The 23,224-nt window shown below is 43.6% G+C and overlaps 1 protein-coding gene across 2 annotated transcripts in view; it reads right to left on the bottom strand.

Annotated features, from left to right (window-relative positions):
• Positions 1-3,119: 3,119 nt before the first annotated feature.
• rab14 (RAB14, member RAS oncogene family) overlaps positions 3,120-23,224 on the bottom strand; it is a 46,651-nt gene continuing 26,546 nt past the window's right edge. For both annotated transcript variants that reach the window (XM_033049092.1, XM_033049093.1), the window contains 5 exons: positions 9,951-10,128; positions 9,349-9,415; positions 7,660-7,747; positions 5,787-5,817; positions 3,120-5,210 (listed from right to left, as the gene is read on the bottom strand). In XM_033049092.1, coding sequence (XP_032904983.1) covers positions 5,033-5,210; positions 5,787-5,817; positions 7,660-7,747; positions 9,349-9,415; positions 9,951-10,128 — 542 coding nt within the window. In that variant the 3' untranslated portion in view covers positions 3,120-5,032. The remainder of the gene's footprint in view (positions 5,211-5,786; positions 5,818-7,659; positions 7,748-9,348; positions 9,416-9,950; positions 10,129-23,224) is intronic.

Raw genomic sequence — 23,224 nt, forward strand, 5'->3', positions numbered from 1 at the left:
GAAGACACTAGAGAAAAGGGGATCAGATAAGGAGGAGTGAAATGTAAAGCTATATCGGGAGGGAAGACACAGGTGAAAGGCCCGAGGAAAGAGGAATCATAAAAGGGATTGGAGATAAGCAAGCGCAGGAGGGCAAAGAAGGTGACTAGGTTGACAAAAGTGAAGGAATTGCAGATTTTCCAGCATCTGCAGTTCCTTCTTGAACAAGGTGACTAGGTTTGTGGGAGATGGTGGAGAACTGGGTGCACACATCAGGGCAAGCTAAACTGGAGAATTCAATATTCATACTGTAGACACAAAAAGCTGGAGTTACTCAGGGCGACAGGCAGCATCCCCAGAGAGAAGGAATGGGTAACATATCAGGTTGAGACTCTTCCAGCTCTCAATATTCATACAGTCGGGCTGCAAGCTGCCCAAGCAAAATATGATGTCCTGTTCCTCCAGTTTGTGTGTCCTCACTCTGGCAATGGAGGTGGCCCACGACAGAAAGGTCAGTATGGGAATGGAAAGGAATTAAAATTGTTAGCAACCTGGAGTCCCAGTAAGCCTTAGCAGAGTGCAAGTGTTTGGCGAACAAGTGGCCTAGTCTATGCTTGTCCTCTCCGATGTGATCCCCTTTACATCAGGACCACCAAATGCAGTGGACAAGGTTGGAAGAGGTGCAGATGAACCTGTCTCACATGGAAGAGTTGCTGGGGTCATGAGAAGGAAGAGTGTGGTGTAGGGAGGGACATCTCCTGCAGTAAGGAGAGGGTGGGTCAGGTGGGAAGGGAGGTGAAACTAGTTGCAGAGTGCTCTCTACAGAAAGCAGCAAGTGGTGGGTTCACGTTGAAGGTGATAGAAATGTCGGAGAATGCTGGTGGGTGAACGGTCTTTATTTGTGTTGCCAATTTATACCTAAATACTGATGGATGAAGGCCAGTGTGCCAAAAGCCATCTTCACCACTGAACCTGCGATGCTGGGAACTATATACGTGTACTACCCAGATTCCCTTTTCTCTATAACACTCCAAGGCCCTGCCGTTCACCGTACAGGTCCTGCTTTTACCTCCCAAAATGTAACACACCACACATATCCAAATTAAACTCCAGCAGCCATTCCTCAGTCTACTTGCCCAGCTGATCAAGATGCTGCTGTAATTCATGATAACCATCTTTACCAATTCTTGATTTACCATTCTATTTTAGTGTAATCTGCAAACTTACTAATCATGCCTTGTACATTCCCATCCAAATCATTGAAACAGATGACAAACTGCAATGGGTCCCCGACTGATCCCCGAGGCACACCACGAGTCAATAAGTGCAGGAGAATGGCGTTGAGGGAAAGAAAGATCAGCCGTGATTGAATAGTGGAGAAGATGCGATTTACTCCTATCTTATGAACATTTCCAATTCAGAGGTTAAGATTTTTCTACTTAAAGCACAGAACTTGCAAATGAACATCTGAAATTTGAGATTAGTGTGCAGTCTTTATACAGAAGGAAAATGGGAGGATATTAAAATCCAAGGCTGAAGATGCTGCATTCAATTTCTCATCCCGTTAACTTTGTTTCAATGAAGACATTAAGTGTAGCAGCATCCCTATCAGAACAATGCCTTCAACGTAGTAAACTTAACAGTCATGCACATTTGATTATATGCTGGCAGTTTAACTTCCTGAATACAACAGGACCTTAAAGTTCAACGCGGCGGTGTTGTGTAGGCCCAGATTAATTGAAGGCATTTCCAAACACACTATGAATGACGAGAGAAAAGCACGCCAGCGAGAAGGCTGTCGACCCTTTCAGAAGCACAAGGCCATGGAGGTAGGATTTTAATATGTGGGGAAATATTAAATTAGCAATAACAGTTCATTCAGCAAAACTGTTAGTTTAAGGAGAATCCTCGAGCGGGGAAAACATTTGAGGCCTAGCTTGGTGATATCACTGCTTTGGTTTCAGGAATGGGAGCCTGGGCCAACAATGGTTTTTAGACAGTAGTTAAATAGAATGCCCAAGATGCTTAATCTTAGATTGAAACTTTACCAAGATGCTGGAACTCTAGAATAGTAATCCTGTAGATGTGGAGCAGTGAAGACAGTCACCTTAATGGGGCTGTCCCACTGTACGAGCTAATTCAAGAGTTCTCCCGAGTTTCCCCTGATTTGAACTCGGAGAATTACGGTAATAGCCGCTCGTAGGTACTCGGGGCTCTCGTGGACATTTTTCAAATCTTTACGAGTCTTCCCGAGCACCTGCCGTTAGCATTACGAGCCGCTGAGAGACGTCCCGAGCTCCGACGTATCTGCTACGTACATTCTACGTGCTTACCACGAGTTTTTTTTTTTTTTTTTTTAAACTCGGCAGAGCTCTTGAATTAGCTCGTACAGTGGGACAGCCCGTTTACTCAGGGATTTCAGCTGGTACCCTCCAGATAAAATCCAAACATCATTCAAACTAAACCAGGGTCATGGATTTCATAAGTCCCAGAACAGTACAGGGAAATACTGGCATCGGATTGGGACATGTAAAAATGGATCTAGGCAAGGATTATTCTAAAGAATTCGTGGCAACATAGATTCCACAAACCTTGCCAAGGAGTTGCCGATTTTGACCAGTACCATCAACATTGGCGGAAGAGATGCACTGCTGTAAAATGGTGTTTAAACTCAGTGAAGGGGAAAAGGGAGTGTTTTTGGAAAATGAGGAATGCAAAATGCTGGTTAACATGTTCAAATACCAGTCATAAAATAATCCTTCAAGGAGGTATCCAGAGGGCACCTTTGAGTACAAGATTGGTGTAAAATAACAAATGCAGTCTGGGATGTTTCAGGACTATTTTTTGTTTAAAAATGTTGCTTATTTTGTAAAAATAATGAAAGTCTGCTTCATCTTGGCCAAGGTACACTTTGAATTCAGTTAAGTATCTTCTATACAATTCATCGTCCCATTTTCTGCAGCTTTGCAATTGAAGGCAGGAAGACGAACTCCCACCCCGAGGTTAAGCCTGCACGCACCGTGGCCAAGCACAGAATACATTGTGTCCCCTATTGCCACATCCCTAGGGAATACCAATTGACCCATCAGAATGTGAGACGGCCTGGTGAAAGATACATTCTTAATGAGTACAAGGACAGATTAACTAGATACAGGTACTTTATTTACAAATATTCAGATTAATAGCATCTGTTTCATCAAATGAAAGGTACAGCAGTTCAAAGTCTTTTTTTTCTGTCACATATAAACAAGATCTACTGTAAGCTGTTCAGGAGTAGTCCAGATCTCATACCACCTAGTAACTCACGCAAACTTTAGCAAATTTAGAATGAAATACCTTGCCAAATTCCTGCATGTTGAACGCACAGACCATGGTCCCTGGGCAACACCTCACTAAAGCAAAGGCTTAATATCATAATGAAAACAACAGACTCCTAACCACACTGCCTTTGACAACACTCCCATATATTCAACATAAAGGCTCACATTCTTAAAATTAATAGCAAGACTACAAACAAGGGACAGTGCACAGGTTGACAGATTTTCCAATATATTGCAGATTCCAGTTTGGCCTTCCCACAGCATTTCTGTACAGGATCCCATTTTTCTACAAGAGTGACAATTTCCCATCTGGTTGTGTCTTTATTATGGGTATTGTGAACATTAGGCATCGTTTCTATCAAAATCTAATAAGCAGTGCAACCCCATTTCATACATAACTCAAGATGCATATTGTTAATTAGCATTGTAACCACAATGATGCCACCCAGGTAAACGTGCTGAATCATGGACATTTATACTACTTTCATCCCTTAAAATAAAATCAGAATCACCCGACCCCAAAGTAATATTTAAACAATATTTAAAAAAGAAAACAAAATCTCCTTAAGTCTGCTTTAGGAATGAAATTTGGCTATTCAATTCATTGAGGTCAACTGCACCTAAATGTGTTGAGTAAAAAGCACGCATTCACCCAGTTATTTTTTCCTTGAACGATGTTCTGCAATAAATACAGCCAGAAGTGCGGGGACATCTACAGAGAGCATTACATGGTTGATTGCACAAGAGGAGGATTGTTAATGGTCAAGCTTTTCCCACAGTGCAATGATGGAACCAGAAGACAAGAGATTATGAAACCCAACTAGTGTTAAAAGTACTGCTCATTTGTTTCCTTTAAAATGTGATTATATCCATTCTAGTGCTCTAGGGGCAACATGGTCACTTAGATTGTACTGTACAAACTGGTACTTATTGCCAGTGATCAATTTGTTTCTTCATTAAAATCATATACATACAGGTGTATTTAAATGTTAGTTCAGTTCTTTCAAATTTTATACATATTTACGTATGTTAATAAATGTAAAGAATAAAATGAAAAAACACACTAAAGCCTTCTTTTGCATCTTAATAGGGAAAGATGAGTAATAGGCATTTCCCCGTGCAAAGATAAGACGAGAGCTGGAATTCAAACCCCACGAGGACAGGTAACTGGGCGGGCGGGGGGGACGCATGAACAGCAATAAGCATACTCGACATATTGTGGACACCCTAGAGTTTGAGCTGGATGTCAGTTCACAGTCAAAGAACCTCAGTAACTTTGAACAGCCTAGACAACAATATATGGGCAAGAGGGGTTATTAACTGTACAAGAATCTTTTAATGGATCACGAGGTTATGCCTCTGTGGTGGCAAGATGGAATTGTACAATTATCAGCATGATATTTATTTAGCTGACAAGCATTGAAATCAGATCACAGATTGAGGGATGATGATGATGAACTACCACAAGAATGAGTAAGAAAATATTTCAATTCTAAATTCCATGCGGGAGAGGTTTTATTACTCTATTCATTTTCCTTGTAACCTGATAAACATCTACGGTGGTTTAGCGAGGAGCCATTTATCATTGTGTTAAACTGTTGTCACAGCAGCAAAATTTATCTTGTCAGATTATCAGCAGACAAGGAAGCAGCTAGAAATACTGCTTTGACAAAGACACAAGAGTAAGATGTGAGAGAGAGGGGGGGTTGAGGTTTGCTGGCTGGAGGTCGTCACTAGCAGCCGCAGCCTTCCCTCTGGGGCTGGGGCTCGCTGATTAATCGGCCGCCTTGAGGAGCGGACGGCTTGTGCTGTACGCCAGACTCGGCAGCATTCAGGTCCAGGCTGCCATCCTGAATGTTCTGATAGATTTTCTTGGCTGCCTCCAGGAATGCATCCTCCACATTCTCACCTCTGGGAACAAAGAAAGGGTTTACTGTAGCAGTGGCCAAGTGAAAAACCCATTCGCGCCCCCCAAAAAACAGGAAAAAACACTAGCGCAGCAGTAGAGTTGTCTCAAAGTCAGGGACCCGGGTTCCATCCTGACTAGAGCGGCTGTCTGTGTGGAGTTTGCACAATCTCCGTAACTACATGTGCTTCTCCAGTTTCCTACCTCATCCCAAAGACGAGAAGGCTTGTCGGTTCATTTCTTCTGTAAATTGCACCTGGTGCGCAGGATGTGAAAGTGGGATAACATAGAACTAGAGTGAACAGGTGATCAATGGTCAGTATGAACCCGTTGGGCCAAAGGGTTTGTTTCCAAGCTGTATCTAAGCTACACAAAAAATCAATACACCTGCTTTTTGCATTTAGTTGACAAGGCATCACTGACTACACTTGGGGAACTTGGGGCCAGATAGCTGCTTGCTAATTTAAAAAAACCCAATACAAATACTGCAAGATCTGCCAAGAATAAAATCCATCCTGCTTTAGAAAAGAAACTACACTCATCCAGCACCGTTCCAGCAACCGATAACGCAGCATACTTACGTTTTTGCACTCGCTTCAAGGAATAGCAGACCTACATCAAAATATAAAAAAGACTTTGTGGCATAAATTATATCCAAAACAGAAGGAAGTTACAAAACAAGTCTCAAAACAATTCAAACCTATCCAAGATCCTGCAGTAACTAAATTAAGCTACATTTTGAAAGCTGACGCCATGCAGGTCTCGATGGAATTTTACACTCAAGGTAAACTACAAGGCAAATCCAATACTGCCTGGTGCAGATTCCAATCAACAGGAAAGTAATGCCTTGGGATGGCAAGTAGGGAGTACAGAGGGTGGAGATTTAGATTGCATTTTAATGTGTGCTACCATTTCCAACTAAACAATGATATACAGAATGTAAACCAATGTACAACATGGTAATTTTCCTCTCTCCACCCATCACCACACTGATTCATTTAGTTGTATAATTCAATGAAAGTTGACTACAAAAAACTGTACAAAAAGTTTATGTATGACCGTATTAGTATTAAACATTAGCTGAAATTTGAATTTAAAGTCTACATAGCAGAAGACACACCCTCGGATGACACAACATATGTGAATGAGCAAGCTTCGAATTGCCAAAGCCAAAACACAAATGGCAAGGAATTAAAAAAAATTGCTGAGTGTTTTAAGAATAGATGATAAATGCGTAAGAATTTTATTGGTTAAGTAGTAAATGCAGTTCTGGACATCTCATTTTGCAACAGACATCTTCCAGAGCATATCAATTTAATCTTGGTGAATCTTTGCAGTAATCTATTGTAATGAAGAGACTCGAGATACCAGGACAGGTGCCAATGGAACAGACCGAGAGAAGGTTCAACTGAATTTTAAAATCATGTCAGTTTGCTTTAAAAATTTCCTTTCGTTTCAAATCAATGATATGGGCTCTTCAAAAGCTAGGGACTGTCAGAGGAAAGGAATGGCTTAGAAAGACCAATGCATTTTTGCTTCTTAAAAAGAAAAATAGATAAAGCAAAGATTTTGAAAAGATTCCAGGAAGGAATTGGCATCTTTCAGAGTATAGCTAAAGCCGTCACTAAACATTCTCTGGCTTGATGCAGTGGAAAATTTCAATCAGAGACTTTCTCCCATGGTTATACTGCTCACCATCACAATGCATGATCCGAGCTTAATTACAACCAGATCTTGGATAAGCAATGCCTTGCTGGAGAAGTGCATACATCCAACTTTTAATCCACACCCTGCAATCTCTTGCTGAGCTAGGAACTGCAATGATCGAGGCTGATGATTCCGTTTCTACAGCTAACTCCACATTTCTCGGAAATATTTCAAGAACATCACATCTTGAAAATATTTAGATATTTTACAGTACACAATAGATACATTTGTTTGAACAAGAGAGTAACAGAAGCCCAAAATCCATTCTTGGAAACCTTTATGGTGTTACAATTTCAAGCACAATGTCAGATTTGAATTCTTCATTCGAAGCTTGGGGTGGGGGAGTTTGGGGGGGGGGGGGGGGTAGAGGACGAAACAAAAATCACAAACCCGCATCATTTACATTCCCATGATAACTCTTTGCCTCTCTCTGACAGAGGGAACAGCTAACACAGAAAGGCCAGCAACTCTGAGAAAATGGTGTGATTTGTTTTTGAAAGATTCATGCAGACAGCAAACAACTCTGAAAGTTAATATCAAAGGATGAAAATATATTACATTTTCCCTTTGGGCAAGATTGAGGAATTACAAATTTGATATAACTGGGTTCCTCCCATGTAAATTGTCCTGTGTAGGATATAGTGTAAGTGTGCGTAGGGATCGCTGGTCGGCAAGGACTCGATGAGCCAAAAGGATTGTTCCTTCACTGCCTCTAAACTAAACTGAAAGGTGCAGCTGCAAACCTACCGTTTTCTTCAGCAAACTGCTTAGCTTCTTCATACGTTACATCTCGTTGAGCTTCAAGATCGGCCTTATTTCCTATAAGAATAATCACCTGTGGGAACAGAAATCAAAAGACAATACTGCAGAAGTGAAAATAAGGACGCTAGATGCTGGAAATCTAAAATAAGTAAACAGAATGCTGGAGATTCTCAGATTAAGTCACATCCATGGACAGCAAAACTGTTGACGTTATGTATTTCTCTTCCTATACATGCATTTTTGTTTTAAATATTGCAGATCACTTTTCCTGTCAGATTATCAGCAGACAAGGATTCTGTCAAAGTCAGTTTCCTTGCTTATAAGATTAAATATCTGGCAGCAAATTTGATAACTTTATAATCAATAATCAGTTTTTGATGCTACTTAACCATTTCTAAACTCCCCAGATTATTCAGTTAGTTGTACTTTAGCTTCTGCCACATTCTGCACTGCAGAACAACATTGACTTAAACATTGGTAGTGGGTTGGGAGCCACCCTGCCACAAAGGGGGCAAGGATGGCATGGTGGCGCAGAGGAAGAGTTACTGCCTTACAGCGCCAGAGACCTGGGTTCGATCCCAACTACGGGTACTGTCTGTATGTAGTCAGTACTTTCTCCCTGTGATCTGCATGGATTTTCTCCGGGTGCTCCAGTTTCCTCCCACATTCCAAAGGTGCAGGTTTGTAGATAAATTGGCTTGATAAAATTGTAAAATGTCCTAGTGTGGCGTTAATATGCGGGGATCGTTGGTCGCTACAGATTCTGTGGGCCAAAGGGCATGTTTCTGCGCTGTATCTGTAAACTAAACCAAGTTGAAAAAGTCATGTTACTGCTACACAAGACATTGGTGAGACAACACCTGGAATAGTATGCACAGTTCCAATCGACTAGCTATGGGAAGAATGTCAAGTTAGAAAGGATGCTGAAAAAACCTGGGAATGCGACCATGATTGGAAGGCTTGGGTTAGAAAGGCAAACTAGATAAGTTGGTGGCTTTTTTGCTCTGGGCAGAGGTTGAGGAGTGATCTTACAGCTGCAAAATAACATCCCAACAAAATCACAAGAGTCATTGACACTGAAATGGTCAATCTTTTTCCCAGGATAATGTCTAAAACTAGACAGCATACAAATTTAAGGTGGGTAAAGATTTAAAGAATGCAACAAGAACAATATTCTCCACACAGAGGGCAGCAAGTATATGGAACGAGTGGGTAAAAGGTGGGCACAATTCTGGCGTTTTAAAAACATTTTGACAGGTACATGGATGAGAGGTTTACAAGTTTACGGGCAGATTAAGGCAGATGGCACTGCTTAGGGAGACAACTTGAACATTAAGGACTAGTTGGGCCAAAAGGCTGCTTCTGTGCGAAATGGCCATGACAGTTGCAGTACAAGATCTTCTTTCTGGTGGAAATTATTATTTCTTAATCAAACTGGATCAAGTCAGTCCATTTCAACATTTGTCTTTCAGATCAGAAGACATAGGCAAATCACACCTCACCAACTTGTAGATCACATTCCTGCTAAATTAGCTAAATTATCCTGCAGTCAGTAGAGGTTGCATTGAAAAGGTGCAGCTTTCAGACAACAAAATACAAATATACCCCAAAACACATGCAGGCAGAGTGCAGTGAAGGAATTCACAACTGTCATTGTTTCTAAAAAACACTTACAGTATTTGGATTAGTCAAGTTTCTTGCATCTGTAAGCCAACTACTAAGATGGTTGTAAGTACTTCGCCTGGAAAAAAAACACTAAAATTTATTCAAATTCATCTTTCAAAAAATACATTCCCAAACCACCTGTTGTGAAAACACAAATCTAATAACTACAAGGCTTATGATCAAACAGCACCTGTAGCTGTAAACTTCATACAGAAGAGAAGGAAGGATACTACACACAGTTTGTCTTGCATTCAACACATCCTGAAGCACAGCAAAAAGTCTTAAACCAAAATATTGCCTACATTAGCACTCTCGCTTTTCTGTACTCATTTTAATTATACTGCCATAGTCCTCAATAAGTAAACAGCTTCTTGCCCAGTTGTTGCCCAGTTAGGTTTGCAAAACAGGACAGAAACAGTACAATAGATCACAGTACTGCTGCAAGATAAAACCACCTAAAAACTCATGTTCACACGCCAGAAAATGTGGTAGGAATTCAGATCAAAAGGATTGAGTTGGATAAGTCAGCCCCATATCCAACACTTCCAAACGAGTGGCAATTTTGATGAAGCAAAAAGATGGCAACAGTGGGCATGGGTGTGTGCAATTACCTGGTGATATCGTAGACCATGAGCGCTCCAGCAGCACCTCTGTAGTAGCTCCGTGTGACAGCCCGAAACCGCTCCTGGCCAGCCGTGTCCCAGATCTGAAGTTTGATCTTCTGACCACTAACTTCAATTATTCTGGTTCCAAACTCTACTCCAATTGTATGGGGGCAATCAGCCATAACTTGGATGGAAGAAAACATTTAAAGTTACAGGCAACATGCCAAAATTATTGGAGCAACCTCATGAAGCATTTATACATAATGACAACCTGTTTATATTTACACCTCTCGCCTGTCATTTTAGTTGTATGTGCATTATATGAGGTAACACAGGGGCAAAATACACAGCAATGTGAAAAATCACATGCTTGCAGCTCTTACTACTTGGCTCAAAGAACTTTAGATCAGGAACTGGGTAATGACAACTAATGCTGTTGAGCTTGATTCAGCGGCCATAGATAAATCAGGCAAGAGTTCAAGTCTGTGACAGTGGAACAAAAAGAAAGCAGGAAATGCAAAGTAATGAAATGCATTTAATGCATCCAATACTTTGATGCAACTGGCTGCTTGGAGCCAGAGTTAAGATGGCTTTAAGCAGAATACCGTGCCAAGTTCATTTTCCTTCACACCCCGTAATGTAATCCGGAATAACCCTCGGATATTGTGCCACGAGGGCAACTTGGATACAATGTATTTCTCACTGCAGTTCCAACGAGAGCCACCGCCGCACGTGGTATTCTTGGTTACCCCTTCAAATACTATCCAGGATCGAGTCTGCTGAGCTGCTGAGATCAGATAGGATCAATAGGGAACAAAGATCATGGGTTGGGTGTCTAGCCCCTCAAGCCTGCTGCAATTCAATTATCATAGACAATCTCCCACCCTGGCACCAACATGGGTCCCATAATGGGGCCCCATATCCGAATGATGTGATGGCGTTGGAGGGGTTGAGAGGAGGTTTACGAGAATGATCCCAGAAACGATTGGGTTAACATATGATGAGTGTTTGACGCTGGAGTTTAGAAGGACGAGGGGCAACCTCATTGCAAGTTACTAAATAGTGAAAGATTTGCATAGGAGGAATATGGGGATGATGTTTCCACTAGTGGGATAGTCATACCCTCAGAAAAAAGGTTGTACCTTTAGATAGGAGATGAGGTAGAATTTCTTTAATTAGAGGGTGGTGAATTTCTGGAATTCATAGCCACAGAAGGTTGCAGAGTCCAAGTCAATGGATATTTTTAAAGGGGGTGATTGACAGATTATTGATTAGCTCGGGTGACAGGGGTTACGGGGGGGGGGAGGCAGGTGAATCTCCTCTCCCCCAGTCTTAAATGCCACAAGAAACAGCCATTTTATCAAGCTTTTTAAGAATTTTGCAAGCTTCACTGAGTTCTCATCACCTATTAAACTCTGGTCAGTCCAATCTCAGTTGACTAACTTGCTCTTCCTACAGCAACACCCGGAATGAGCCATGTGAATTTTCACCGTGCTCCTCTTAGGCAAGGAGAGGAAAGCTACACATACCCCTGGTATGATATTATTAGCATCAAATATAACTGCAGTATATTTTCATCACTCCCATTTTCAATCGGCTTATAATAATAACTGACACACAATTTGATCCGTTAGTCATCACGGTACCGATATGAACATTCAGTAACATCTACATTTATTTACATGTGGGTCCATTTGACCATCAACACAATCCAATCTCTCACCATGGTCAAATATTCTGATTTTCAGTTATGTACCTCAGAAGACGACCCCCACATTTTATTTGATCTGTCAAGCTTGTGCCCACTCATCCGCTTTGCCCATTTCCACTTCACTACCTAGTTTTAGTACGGTCAACAAACTCATTCAAAACCAATTATTGGCTGAGGAAATTAATGTCCTATAAATGGTGAAAAGGTGGAGTCCAAGCCACAAGCCCAACAGTCCCATCTCATCATGGGCTCTGTTCCAGGACAATCTGGTCATTCCCAGTCTGTTGCCGGATAATCAATTCTCAAACCTCTCCAATATATTACCTAATTCCATGTGCTTTAACCTTGTCAACCAATTTCCTGTGCAATTCCTTATTACAGACATTCCCCAAATGCTAATACATTACTTCATCTGGTCCAACCCCTCATTATTTATTCTGGAAACATTAGAAACACCCAAAACAATTTTGCCAACCATGATTTTCCTTGCACAAATGCAGTGACTGCTGAATACTATTTTGATGGTTTTTAAAGATATTACATTGTGTATATCAACATTTTTCATACCACTGACATGAAGCTAACAAGTCTGCAGTTCCCCATTTATTCTCTCTTCTTTCTTCCACAATGGGATCACATTTGCTACCCTCCAATCCACAGCAACTATTTCTGAAGCTGCAGAGCTCTGGAAATGTGAACCAGAGCAACCACCATCTCTAAAGCCACTGCTTCATATCTCTTGGATGTGATCATTAGAACCTTTGCATTTATCAGCTTTTAGACATCAAATATGTAAAATGGTACCTCCAAACATCAGCATGCAAAAGTACAGACTTCGAAAACTTTGATTTTAACAATTTAGAAAATGATTACATAGGAAAAATGTTTTGATTAAGTTAACATAGAAACAGAAAATAGGTGGAGTAGGTCATTCTGCCCTTCGATCCAGCACCGCCATTCAATTTGATCACGGCTGATCATCCAAAATCAGTACCCCATTTTGTTTTTTTCCCCTAATATCCCTTGATTCCCTTAGCCCCAAGAGCTAAATCTAACTCTTGAAAACATCCAGTGAATTGACCTCCACTGCCTTCTGAGGCAGATAATTCCATAAATTCACAACCCCCTGGGTGAAAAAGTTTCCTCATCTCAGTCCTAAATGGCCTACACCTTATTCTTAAACTGTGACCCCTGGTTCTGGACTCCCCCAACATCGGGAACATTTTTCCTGCGTCTACCCTCTAAGAATTATATGTTTCTATACAATACCCTCTCATCCTTAAAAATTCCAGCGAATACAAGCCCAGTCAACCCATGCTTTCATCATATGTTTGAACTTGGATGTGTCTGAACGTGTCCAAGAAATCCTGAAATGGGAGGGAGAGGAGCCTGAGGTTGTGGTGCATATAGGTACCAACGACATAGGTAAAAAAAGAGAAGAGGTCCTGAAAGAAGAATTTAGGGAGTTAGGTAGAGAGTTAAGGAGAAGGACTGGAAAGGTAACAATCTCAGGATTACTGCCTGTGCCACGCGACAGTGAGAGTAGGAATGGAGCGAGGTGGAGGATAAATGCGTGGATGAGGGACTGGTGCAGTGGGTATGGATTCAAGTTTCTGGATCATTGGGACCTCTTTTGGGGAAGATGCGACCTGTACAGAAAGGACGGGTTGCACTTGAACTCAAGGGGGACCAATATCCTGGCGGGGAGATTTGCAAAGGCTACTGGGGAGACTTTAAACTAGTATGGTTGGGGGGAGGGACTCAAATTGGGAAAGCTAGCAGTCAGTGTGTGAAGCAGGGGGCAGAGAATGGTAGCACTCTGACCCAAAATGTAGGGGAGAGAGAAGTATAAAGAAAATAATCAGAGAATAAGAGAGGGTGGGTTTCTTAAATGTGTATATTTTAATGCTAGGAGCATTGTAAGAAAAGTGGATGAACTTAGAGCCTGGATTGACACCTGGAAGTATGACGTTGTGGCGATCAGTGAAACATGGTTGCAGGAGGGCTGTGATTGGAAACTAAATATTCCAGGATTTTGTTGCTTCAGGTGTGATAGAATTGGAGGGGCAAGAGGTGGAGGTGTTGCATTGCTTATCAGGGAAGATATTACAGCAGTGCTTTGGCAGGATAGATTAGAGGGCTCGTCTAGGGAGGCCATTTGGGTGGAACTGAGAAATGGGAAAGGGGTAGCAACACTTATAGGGGTGTATTATAGACCGCCAAATGGGGAGCGAGAATTGGAAGAGCAAATATGTAAGGAGATTGCAGATATTAGTAGTAAGCACAAGGTAGTGATTGTGGGAGATTTCAATTTTCCACACATGGGAAACACATTCTGTAAATGGGCTGGATGGGTTGGAGTTTGTAAAATGTGTGCAGGAGTTTTTTGCAACAATACATAGAAGTACCTATTAGAGAAGGGGCGGTACTGGACCTCCTGTTAGGAAATGAGATGGGTCAGGTGGCAGAGGTATGCGTTGGGGAACAGTTCGGGTCCAGTGATCGCAATACCATTAGTTTCAATATAATTATGGAGAGGGACAAAACTGGACCTAGGGTTGAGATTTTTGATTGGAGAAAGGCTAACTTTGAGGAGATGCGAAAGGATTTAAAAGGAGTAAATTGGGACAGTTTGTTTTATGGGAAAGATGTGGAAGAGAAATGGAGTACATTTAAAGGTGAAATTTTAAGAGTACAGAATCTTTATGTCCCTGTTCGGTTGAAAGGAAATCGTAAAAATTGTAAAGAGCCATGGTTTTCAAGGGAAATTGGACACTTGGTTCAGAAAAAGAGGGAGATCTACAATAGTTATAGGCAGCATGGAGTAAATGAGGTGCTTGAGGAGTATAAAGAATGTAAAAAGAATCTTAAGAAAGAAATTAGAAAAGCTAAAAGAAGATATGAGGTTGCTTTGGCAAGTAAGGTAAAAGTAAATCCGAAGGGTTTCTACCGCTATATTAATAGCAAAAGGATAACGAGGGATAAAATTGGTCCATTAGAGAGTCAGAGTGGCCAACTATCTGCAGAGCCAACATGGATTTGTGCCTGGAAGGTCATGTTTAACTAATCTTCTTGAATTTTTTGAAGATGTTACTCGGGAAATTGATGAGGGTAAAGCAGTGGATGTTGTGTATATGGACTTCAGTAAGGCCTTTGACAAGGTTCCTCATGGAAGGTTGGTTAAGAAGGTTCAATGGTTGGGTATTAATGGTGGAGTAGCAAGATGGATTCAACAGTGGCTGAATGGGAGATGCCAGAGAGTAATGGTGGATGGTTGTTTGTCAGGTTGGAGGCCAGTGACGAGTGGGGTGCCACAGGGATCTGTGTTGGGTCCACTGTTGTTTGTCATGTACATCAATGATCTGGACGATGGTGTGGTAAATTGGATTAGTAAGTATGCAGATGATACTAAGATAGGTGGGGTTGCGGGTAATGAAGTAGAGTTTCAAAGTCTACAGAGAGATTTATGCCAGTTGGAAGAGTGGGCTGAAAGATGGCAGATGGAGTTTAATGCTGATAAGTGTGAGGTGCTACATCTTGGCAGGACAAATCAAAATAGGACGTACATGGTAAATGGTAGGGAATTGAAGAATGTAGGTGAACAGAGGGATCTGGGAATAACTGTGCACAGTTCCCTGAAAGTGGAATCTCATGTAGATAGGGTGGTAAAGAAAGCTTTTGGTGTGCTGGCCTTTATAAATCAGAGCATTGAGTATAGAAGTTGGGATGTAATGTTAAAATTGTACAAGGCATTGGTGAGGCCAATTCTGGAGTATGGTGTACAATTTTGGTCGCCTAATTATAGGAAGGATGTCAACAAAATAGAGAGAGTACAGAGGAGATTTACTAGAATGTTGCCTGGGTTTCAGCAACTAAGTTACAGAGAAAGGTTGAACAAGTTAGGGCTTTATTCTTTGGAGCGCAGAAGGTTAAGGGGGGACTTGATAGAGGTTTTTAAAATGATGAGAGGGATAGACAGAGTTGACGTGGAAAAGCTTTTCCCACTGAGAGTAGGGAAGATTCAAACAAGGGGACATGACTTGAGAATTAAGGGACTGAAGTTTAGGGGTAACATGAGGGGGAACTTCTTTACTCAGAGAGTGGTAGCTGTGTGGAATGAGCTTCCAGTGAAGGTGGTGGAGGCAGGTTCGTTTTTATCATTTAAAAATAAATTGGATAGTTATATGGATGGGAAAGGAATGGAGGGTTATGGTCTGAGCGCAGGTATATGGGACTAGGGGAGATTATGTGTTTGGCACGGACTAGAAGGGTCGAGATGGCCTGTTTCCGTGCTGTAATTGTTATATGGTAATATGTCAGTCCCGCCATCCCAGGAATTAACCTGGTGAACATACGCTGCACTCCCTCAATAGCAATAACCTTTCTCAAATTAGGAGACCAAAATTGCACACAATACTCCAGGTGCGATCCCTGCAGTGGGACCTCCTTGCACCTAAACTCAAATCCTCTCGCTATGAAGGTCAACATACCATTAGCTTTCTTCACTGCCGACTGTACCTGCATGCTTACTTTCAGTGACTGATGTACAAGCATACCCAGGTCTCGTTACCCCTCCCCTTCTCCTAATCTGACATCATTCAGATAATAATCTGCCTTCCTGTTCTTACCACCAAAGTGGATAACCTCACATTTAGCCACATTATACTGCATCTGCCATGCTTCTGCGTTGTAAAAACAAGCCTGAAGGCTTTGTGTCTCAATGCAAGGAGCATTCGTAATAAGGTGGATGAGTTGAATGTGCAGATAGCTATTAATGACTATGATATAGTTGGGATCACGGAGACATGGCTCCAGGGTGACCAAGGCTGGGAGCTGAACATCCAGGGATATTCAATATTCAGGAGGGATAGAGAGAAAGGAAAAGGAGGTGGGGTAGCGTTGCTGATTAGAGAGGAGATCAACGCAATGGAAAGGAAGGACATTAGTTTGGAGGATGTGGAATCGGTATGGGTAGAGCTGCGGAACACTAAGGGGCAGAAAACGCTGGTGGGTGTTGTGTACAGGCCACCTAACAGTAGTAGTGAAGTTGGATATGGTATCAAACAGGAAATTAGAAATGCGTGCGACAAAGGCAAAACCGTTATAATGGGTGACTTCAATCTACATATAGATTGGGTGAATCAAATTGACAGGGGTGCTGAGGAAGAGGATTTCTTGGAATGTATGCTGGATAGTTATCTAAATCAACATGTAGAGGAACCAACGAGAGAGCAGGCTATTTTAGACTGGGTATTGAGTAATGAGGAAGGGTTAGTTAGCAGTCTTGTTGTACGTGCCCCCTTGGGCAAGAGTGACCATAATATGGTTGAGTTCTTCATTAGGATGGAGAGTGACATTGTTAATTCAGAAACAATGGTTCTGAACTTAAAGAAAGGTAACTTTGAGGCTATGAGACGTGAATTGGCCAAGGTTGACTGGCAATTAATTCTAAAAGGGTTGACGGTGGATATGCAATGGAAGACATTTAAAGACTCCATGGATGAACTACAAAAATTGTTCATCCCAGTTTGGCAAAAGAATAAATCAGGGGAGGTAGTGCATCCGTGGATAACAAGGGAAATCAGGGATAGTATCAAAGCGAAGGATGATGCGTACAAATTAGTCAGAAAAAGCAGCATACCGACCGGAGGACTGGGAGAAATTCAGAGACCAGCAGATGAGGACAAAGGGCTTAATTAGGAAAGGGAAATTAGATTATGAAAGAAAACTGGCAGGGAACATAAAAACTGACTGCAAAAGGTTTTATAGATATGTGAAAAGAGATTAGTTAAAACAAATGTAGGTCCCTTGCAGTCAGAAACAGGTGAGTTGATCATGGGGAACAAGGATATGGCGGACCAATTGAATAACTACTTTGGTTCCGTCTTCACTAAGGAAGACATAAATAATCTGCCGGAAATAGCAGGGGACCGCGGGTCAAAGGAGTTGGAGGAATTGAGTGAAATCCAGGTTAGCCGGGAAGTGGTGTTGGGTAAATTGAATGGATTAAAGGCCGATAAATCCCCAGGGCCAGATAGGCTGCATCCCAGAGTACTTAAGGAAGTAGCTCCAGAAATAGTGGATGCATTAGTAATAATCTTTCAAAACTCTTTAGATTCTGGAGTAGTTCCTGAGGATTGGCGGGTAGCAAACGTAACCCCACTTTTTAAGAAGGGAGGGAGAGAGAAAACAGGGAATTACAGACCAGTTAGTCTAACATCGGTAGTGGGGAAACTGCTAGAGTCAGTTATTAAAGATGGGGTAGCAGCACATTTGGAAAGTGGTGAAATCATTGCACAAAGTCAGCATGGATTTACAAAAGGTAAATCATGTCTGACGAATCTTATAGAATTTTTCGAGGATGTAAGTAGTAGCGTGGATAGGGGAGAACCAGTGGATGTGGTGTATCTAGACTTCCAGAAGGCTTTCGACAAGGTCCCTCATAAGAGATTAGTATACAAACTTAAAGCACACGGCATTGGGGGTTCAGTATTGATGTGGATAGAGAACTGGCTGGCAAACAGGAAGCAAAGAGTAGGAGTAAACGGGTCCTTTTCACAATGGCAGGCAGTGACTAGTGGGGTACCGCAAGGCTCAGTGCTGGGACCCCAGCTATTTACAATATATATTAATGATCTGGATGAGGGAATTGAAGGAAATATCTCCAAGTTTGCGGATGACACTAAGCTGGGGGGCAGTGTTAGCTGTGAGGAGGATGCTAGGAGACTGCAAGGTGACTTGGATAGGCTGGGTGAGTGGGCAAATGTTTGGCAGATGCAGTATAATGTGGATAAATGTGAGGTTATCCATTTTGGTGGCAAAAACAGGAAAGCAGGCTATTATCTAAATGGTGGCCGACTAGGAAAAGGGGAGATGCAGCGAGACCTGGGTGTCATGGTACACCAGTCATTGAAAGTAGGCATGCAGGTGCAGCAGGCAGTGAAGAAAGCGAATGGTATGTTAGCTTTCATAGCAAAAGGATTTGAGTATAGGAGCAGGGAGGTTCTACTGCAGTTGTACAGGGTCTTGGTGAGACCACACCTGGAGTATTGCGTACAGTTTTGGTCTCCAAATCTGAGGAAGGACATTATTGCCATAGAGGGAGTGCAGAGAAGGTTCACCAGACTGATTCCTGGGATGTCAGGACTGTCTTATGAAGAAAGACTGGATAGACTTGGTTTATACTCTCTAGAATTTAGGAGATTGAGAGGGGATCTTATAGAAACTTATAAAATTCTTAAGGGGTTGGACAGGCTAGATGCAGGAAGATTGCTCCCGATGTTGGGGAAGTCCAGGACAAGGGGTCACAGCTTAAGGATAAGGGGGAAATCCTTTAAAACCGAGATGAGAAGAACTTTTTTCACACAGAGTGGTGAATCTCTGGAACTCTCTGCCACAGAGGGTAGTCGAGGCCAGTTCATTGGCTATATTTAAGAGGGAGTTAGATGTGGCCCTCGTGGCTAAGGGGATCAGAGGGTATGGAGAGAAGGCAGGTACGGGATACTGAGTTGGATGATCAGCCATGATCATATTGAATGGCGGTGCAGGCTCGAAGGGCCGAATGGCCTACTCCTGCACCTAATTTCTATGTTTCTATGTTTCTATCATAAACTGGGGTCCCAGCACTGAGCCTTGCGGCACCCCACTAGTCACTGCCTGACATTCTGAAAAGGACCCGTTAATTCCTACTCTTTGCTTCCTGTCTACCATCCAGTTCTCTATCCATGTCAATACCCTACCCCCAATACCATGTGCTCTAATTTTGCACACTAATCTCGTGTGGGACCTTGACTCCAGATACACCACATCCACTGGATCTCTTATCCATTCTACTTGTTACATGCTCAAAAATTTTCAAAAGATTAGTCAAGCAAGATTTCTCAATCATAAATCCATGCTGACTTTGTCCGACCCCGTCACTGCTTTCCAAATGCACTGCTATAACATCTTTAATAATCGACTCCAGCATTTTCCCCACTACCGATGTACGGCTAACTGGTCTATATTTCCCCGTTTTCTCTCTCCCTCCTTTCTTAAAAAGTGGAGTTACATTGGCTACCCTCCAGTCCACAGGAACTGATCCAGAGTTGGGAGAACATTGGAAAATGATCACCAATGCATCCACAATTTATCAGGCCACCTCATTGAGTACTCTGGAATGCAGACCATCAGGCCCTGGAGATTTAACTGCCTTCAGTCTCAACAATTTACCCAACACCATTTTTCTGACTAATGTGGATTCCCTTCAGTTCCTCCCTCCCATTAGATCCTCAGTCCCCTAGTATTTCTGGAATATTGTTTGTGTCTTCCTTAGTGAAGACAGAACCAAAGCACTTGTTTAACTGAATTGAATAAATTTCATGAGCCAAGTCCATATACATACAAGGAATTTGCCCTGGTGCTTTGCTCACAAGGATAACACAATATCCAGTAGACAATTAAAAAAAAAAAAACATTATAACTTAAACATGTGAAGAATAAAATAAAATACCAGAGCAAAAGGAGGCTACAGACTTTTGGCTGTTGAGTAGAGCTACAGCTTGTGGAAAAAAGCTGTTTTTATGGCTGTCTGTGGCAGCTTTGACAGTCCGGAGTCACCTTCTAGAGGGAGGTGCTTCAAAGAGTTTGTGGCCAGGGTGAGAGGGGTCAGAGATGATCTTACCCGCTCGCATCCTGGCCCTTTCTGTGTACAATGGGGGGGGGTGGCAGCCAACAACCTTCTCAGCTGATCGGCCTATGATGGCAGTATAAAATGGACCAGTATTGCCTGTGGCAGACTTTTTTCCCCCCCCCCCATTTGCCGCAGGAAGTACATCCTCTGTTGGGTCTTTTTGACTGTGGAGTCGATGGTGGCCTCCCATTTTAGGTCCCTAGAGATGATGGTTCCAAGGAACTTAAATGACTCCACAGATGTGACTGGTGTTGTTGATGGTGAGTGGGGTGAGGGGAGGGGGAGCTCTCCTAAAGTCTACAATCAATTCCAGCGGCACAGCTCCCGGCTGGAAGGCGCTCCTGTGGGGGCAGCCCGGTGCGGGGCGGAGACGCTGCCGTGTGGGCGGCCCGGTGCGGGGCGGAGACGGTGCTCCGGCGGCTGAGGCGGCGTTCTAGCAGCGGCGGCCTGGATCCGGGGCTCGGCCGCGGGCCAGTGGAGGACAATGTCGGGAGCTCGCAGGTCACAGGCTGGTGCCTGTTTTCCGGAGCACCCGTTGCAACAGCTGCGTCCGCTGGACTGGAGGGCGGCAGCTTCGACCACCCCCGGGCCGCGGAGCTTGAACCGCGGGACTGACTTACCATCGCCCGGTGGGGTATCGCCTCGGCGCAGAGGGAGAAGAGGAGGGAAGAGACAGTAACTCTAAGACTTTTGCCTCCATCACAGTGAGGAGGTGTTTGGTGAACTCACTGTGGTGGATGTTAATTTGTGTTTATTGTGTTTTGTTATTATTACATGTATGGCTGCAGGCAACAGCATTTCGTTCAGACCGAAAGGTCTGAATGACAAATAAAGGATTCAATTCAATTCAATTCATTGTCTTAAGAGCATAGAGCTCCGGGTTGTTGCGATGGCACCAGGACGCCAGCTGTGACACTTCCTGTCTGCCGGCAGATTCCTCTCCATCCTGGATCAGTCCAATCAGGGTTGTGTTGTCCGCAAACTTGAGGCGCTTGACTGAGGAGTCTGTAGAGGTACAATCGTTGGTGTAGAGAGAGTAAAGGAGAGGGGAGAGTACACAGCCTTGCGGTGCTCCTATGCTGAGGGTCAGCGGGTCCGAGATGTGCTTTCACAGCCTTCTTGGATATGACGCTACAACAGGGCTCGAAATTAACGGTTGCCCGGGTGCCAATGACCACTCAAAGTGCCGCCGGCAAACCTAAACGGCGAGTCATTTTGCCCGGCTTGGCAACTTGGTTTATACAGAAGACACCAAAAACTGGAGTAAGTCCGCGGGTCCGGCAGCATCTCTGGAGAAAAAGAACGTGACGTTTTGTGTCGGCGAGGGTTGTGGGAAAGATGCTAAGTGTGGCGTGACGGAGGGTCAGAGTGAATGTCAGGCAGCAGCGGCAGCTCCATCTCCTCCTCCTCTCGCACCCCGCCCCGCCTGATAACGCTATAGGACCTTTGCTGATAACGGCCGCTGCTGCCACGCCGCTTTCAAAACAGACCCTTGGAGGAGGGAGGTGGCGGTCAGAGGCGGATGTAGAGTGGTGTGGGGGGCGGGGGGGTGTGTGTGTGAGTGATTGGAGGAGGGAGACGTGCCAGAACACTCTCGGCAGCCCTGCACCGCAGCCAGGATCGATCCCGGTCTCCGGCGCTGCAATCGGTGCCGAACCGCCACTGGACCATCCCCGTCCCCACCCGAGAGCCTCCACACGCCCGGGGATGGCCAGAGGCATCGGGAGTCAGACGGGCGCGGCGCCCCCAGCCAGCGCAGAGAAGCAGCGTTAAACCCAGCTCACTCTGCCTGCCAGGTTAACCAACAGCCCTGTCTTGATTGAGACAGGCAGTTGAGCTGAAATTACCGTTCACAGAAGCCTCCAAAGCCGCTCCTGCGTGTGCGCGGCCGCCAAGATATTCTGTCCGCGGTCCCCTCCATATTTTGGTTGCAATTTCCGTGCCTGACAGGTGTTGGCCGAGGAGTGCTGGCCTTCCTTCCCACCTCCTCTCTCTCTCTCTCTCTTGTACGCCCCCTTCCACTCCCCTTATCCTGAGACCCCTCCTCTCCATCCTGCACTGATCCCCATTCCTGCCTCTATTCAGTCCTCACTGACATCCCCTGTGCTCCCCACTCCCCCCCCCCCCAATCTATTTATCCTGCACTGATCTCCCTAGCCACCTCGCATTGATTCTCCTGCCACTCCCCATCAATCCAACACTGGTCCCCCAATTCATCCTGTACTAACCCCCCTATCCATCCATCCGGCACTGCTCCACCCCTTCATCCTGCACTGCCCGCCCCCCATCCATCCTGCACAGATCCCCCCCATTCAACCCCACTGACATCCCCCGCGCTCTCCCCACACAATTTTACCTCTCCAACCAACAAGCACTAATTCCCCTGTCTCAATCCATCAAATCCGCACCGATTGCCTTATCAAGCACCCCCCACCCCACACCACCCACCACCATCTATCCATCCCGCACTGATCCATACACCCCCCCCCGACCCCCCCGACCCTATTGTGCTGGAAATGTCTTCAGAGCTAATATTGACTATGTTTGATAACGGAATGCAATCAAATATGTTTTAATTCCCAATGTTATTATTTGTTTTAATCCATAAAGATGGATTAATTAAATTGTGAACACGTGAAACATTAAAACCTCAGTGTTCGATTGTCACTGACACTTTATTACAGAATTCATTTTTATGGCAAATCAATGCTCTTAATATGGAGTATCAGTACTGTAGTTATTTAATGAGCAACATTCACAACTATACGTTGGATTTATCCAGGTTTTACTTCTACAGTCAGTCATATACATCACAAATTTGGTCAGGAGATATGTCAGTTGAAATTTTAACGTTCATTTTGAAGGGGTAATGATGGAAAAAGTGTTTATCAACAATTT

Source organism: Amblyraja radiata, chromosome 32, assembly GCF_010909765.2.
Source record: "Amblyraja radiata isolate CabotCenter1 chromosome 32, sAmbRad1.1.pri, whole genome shotgun sequence".
NCBI classification, from domain to species: domain Eukaryota; kingdom Metazoa; phylum Chordata; class Chondrichthyes; order Rajiformes; family Rajidae; genus Amblyraja; species Amblyraja radiata.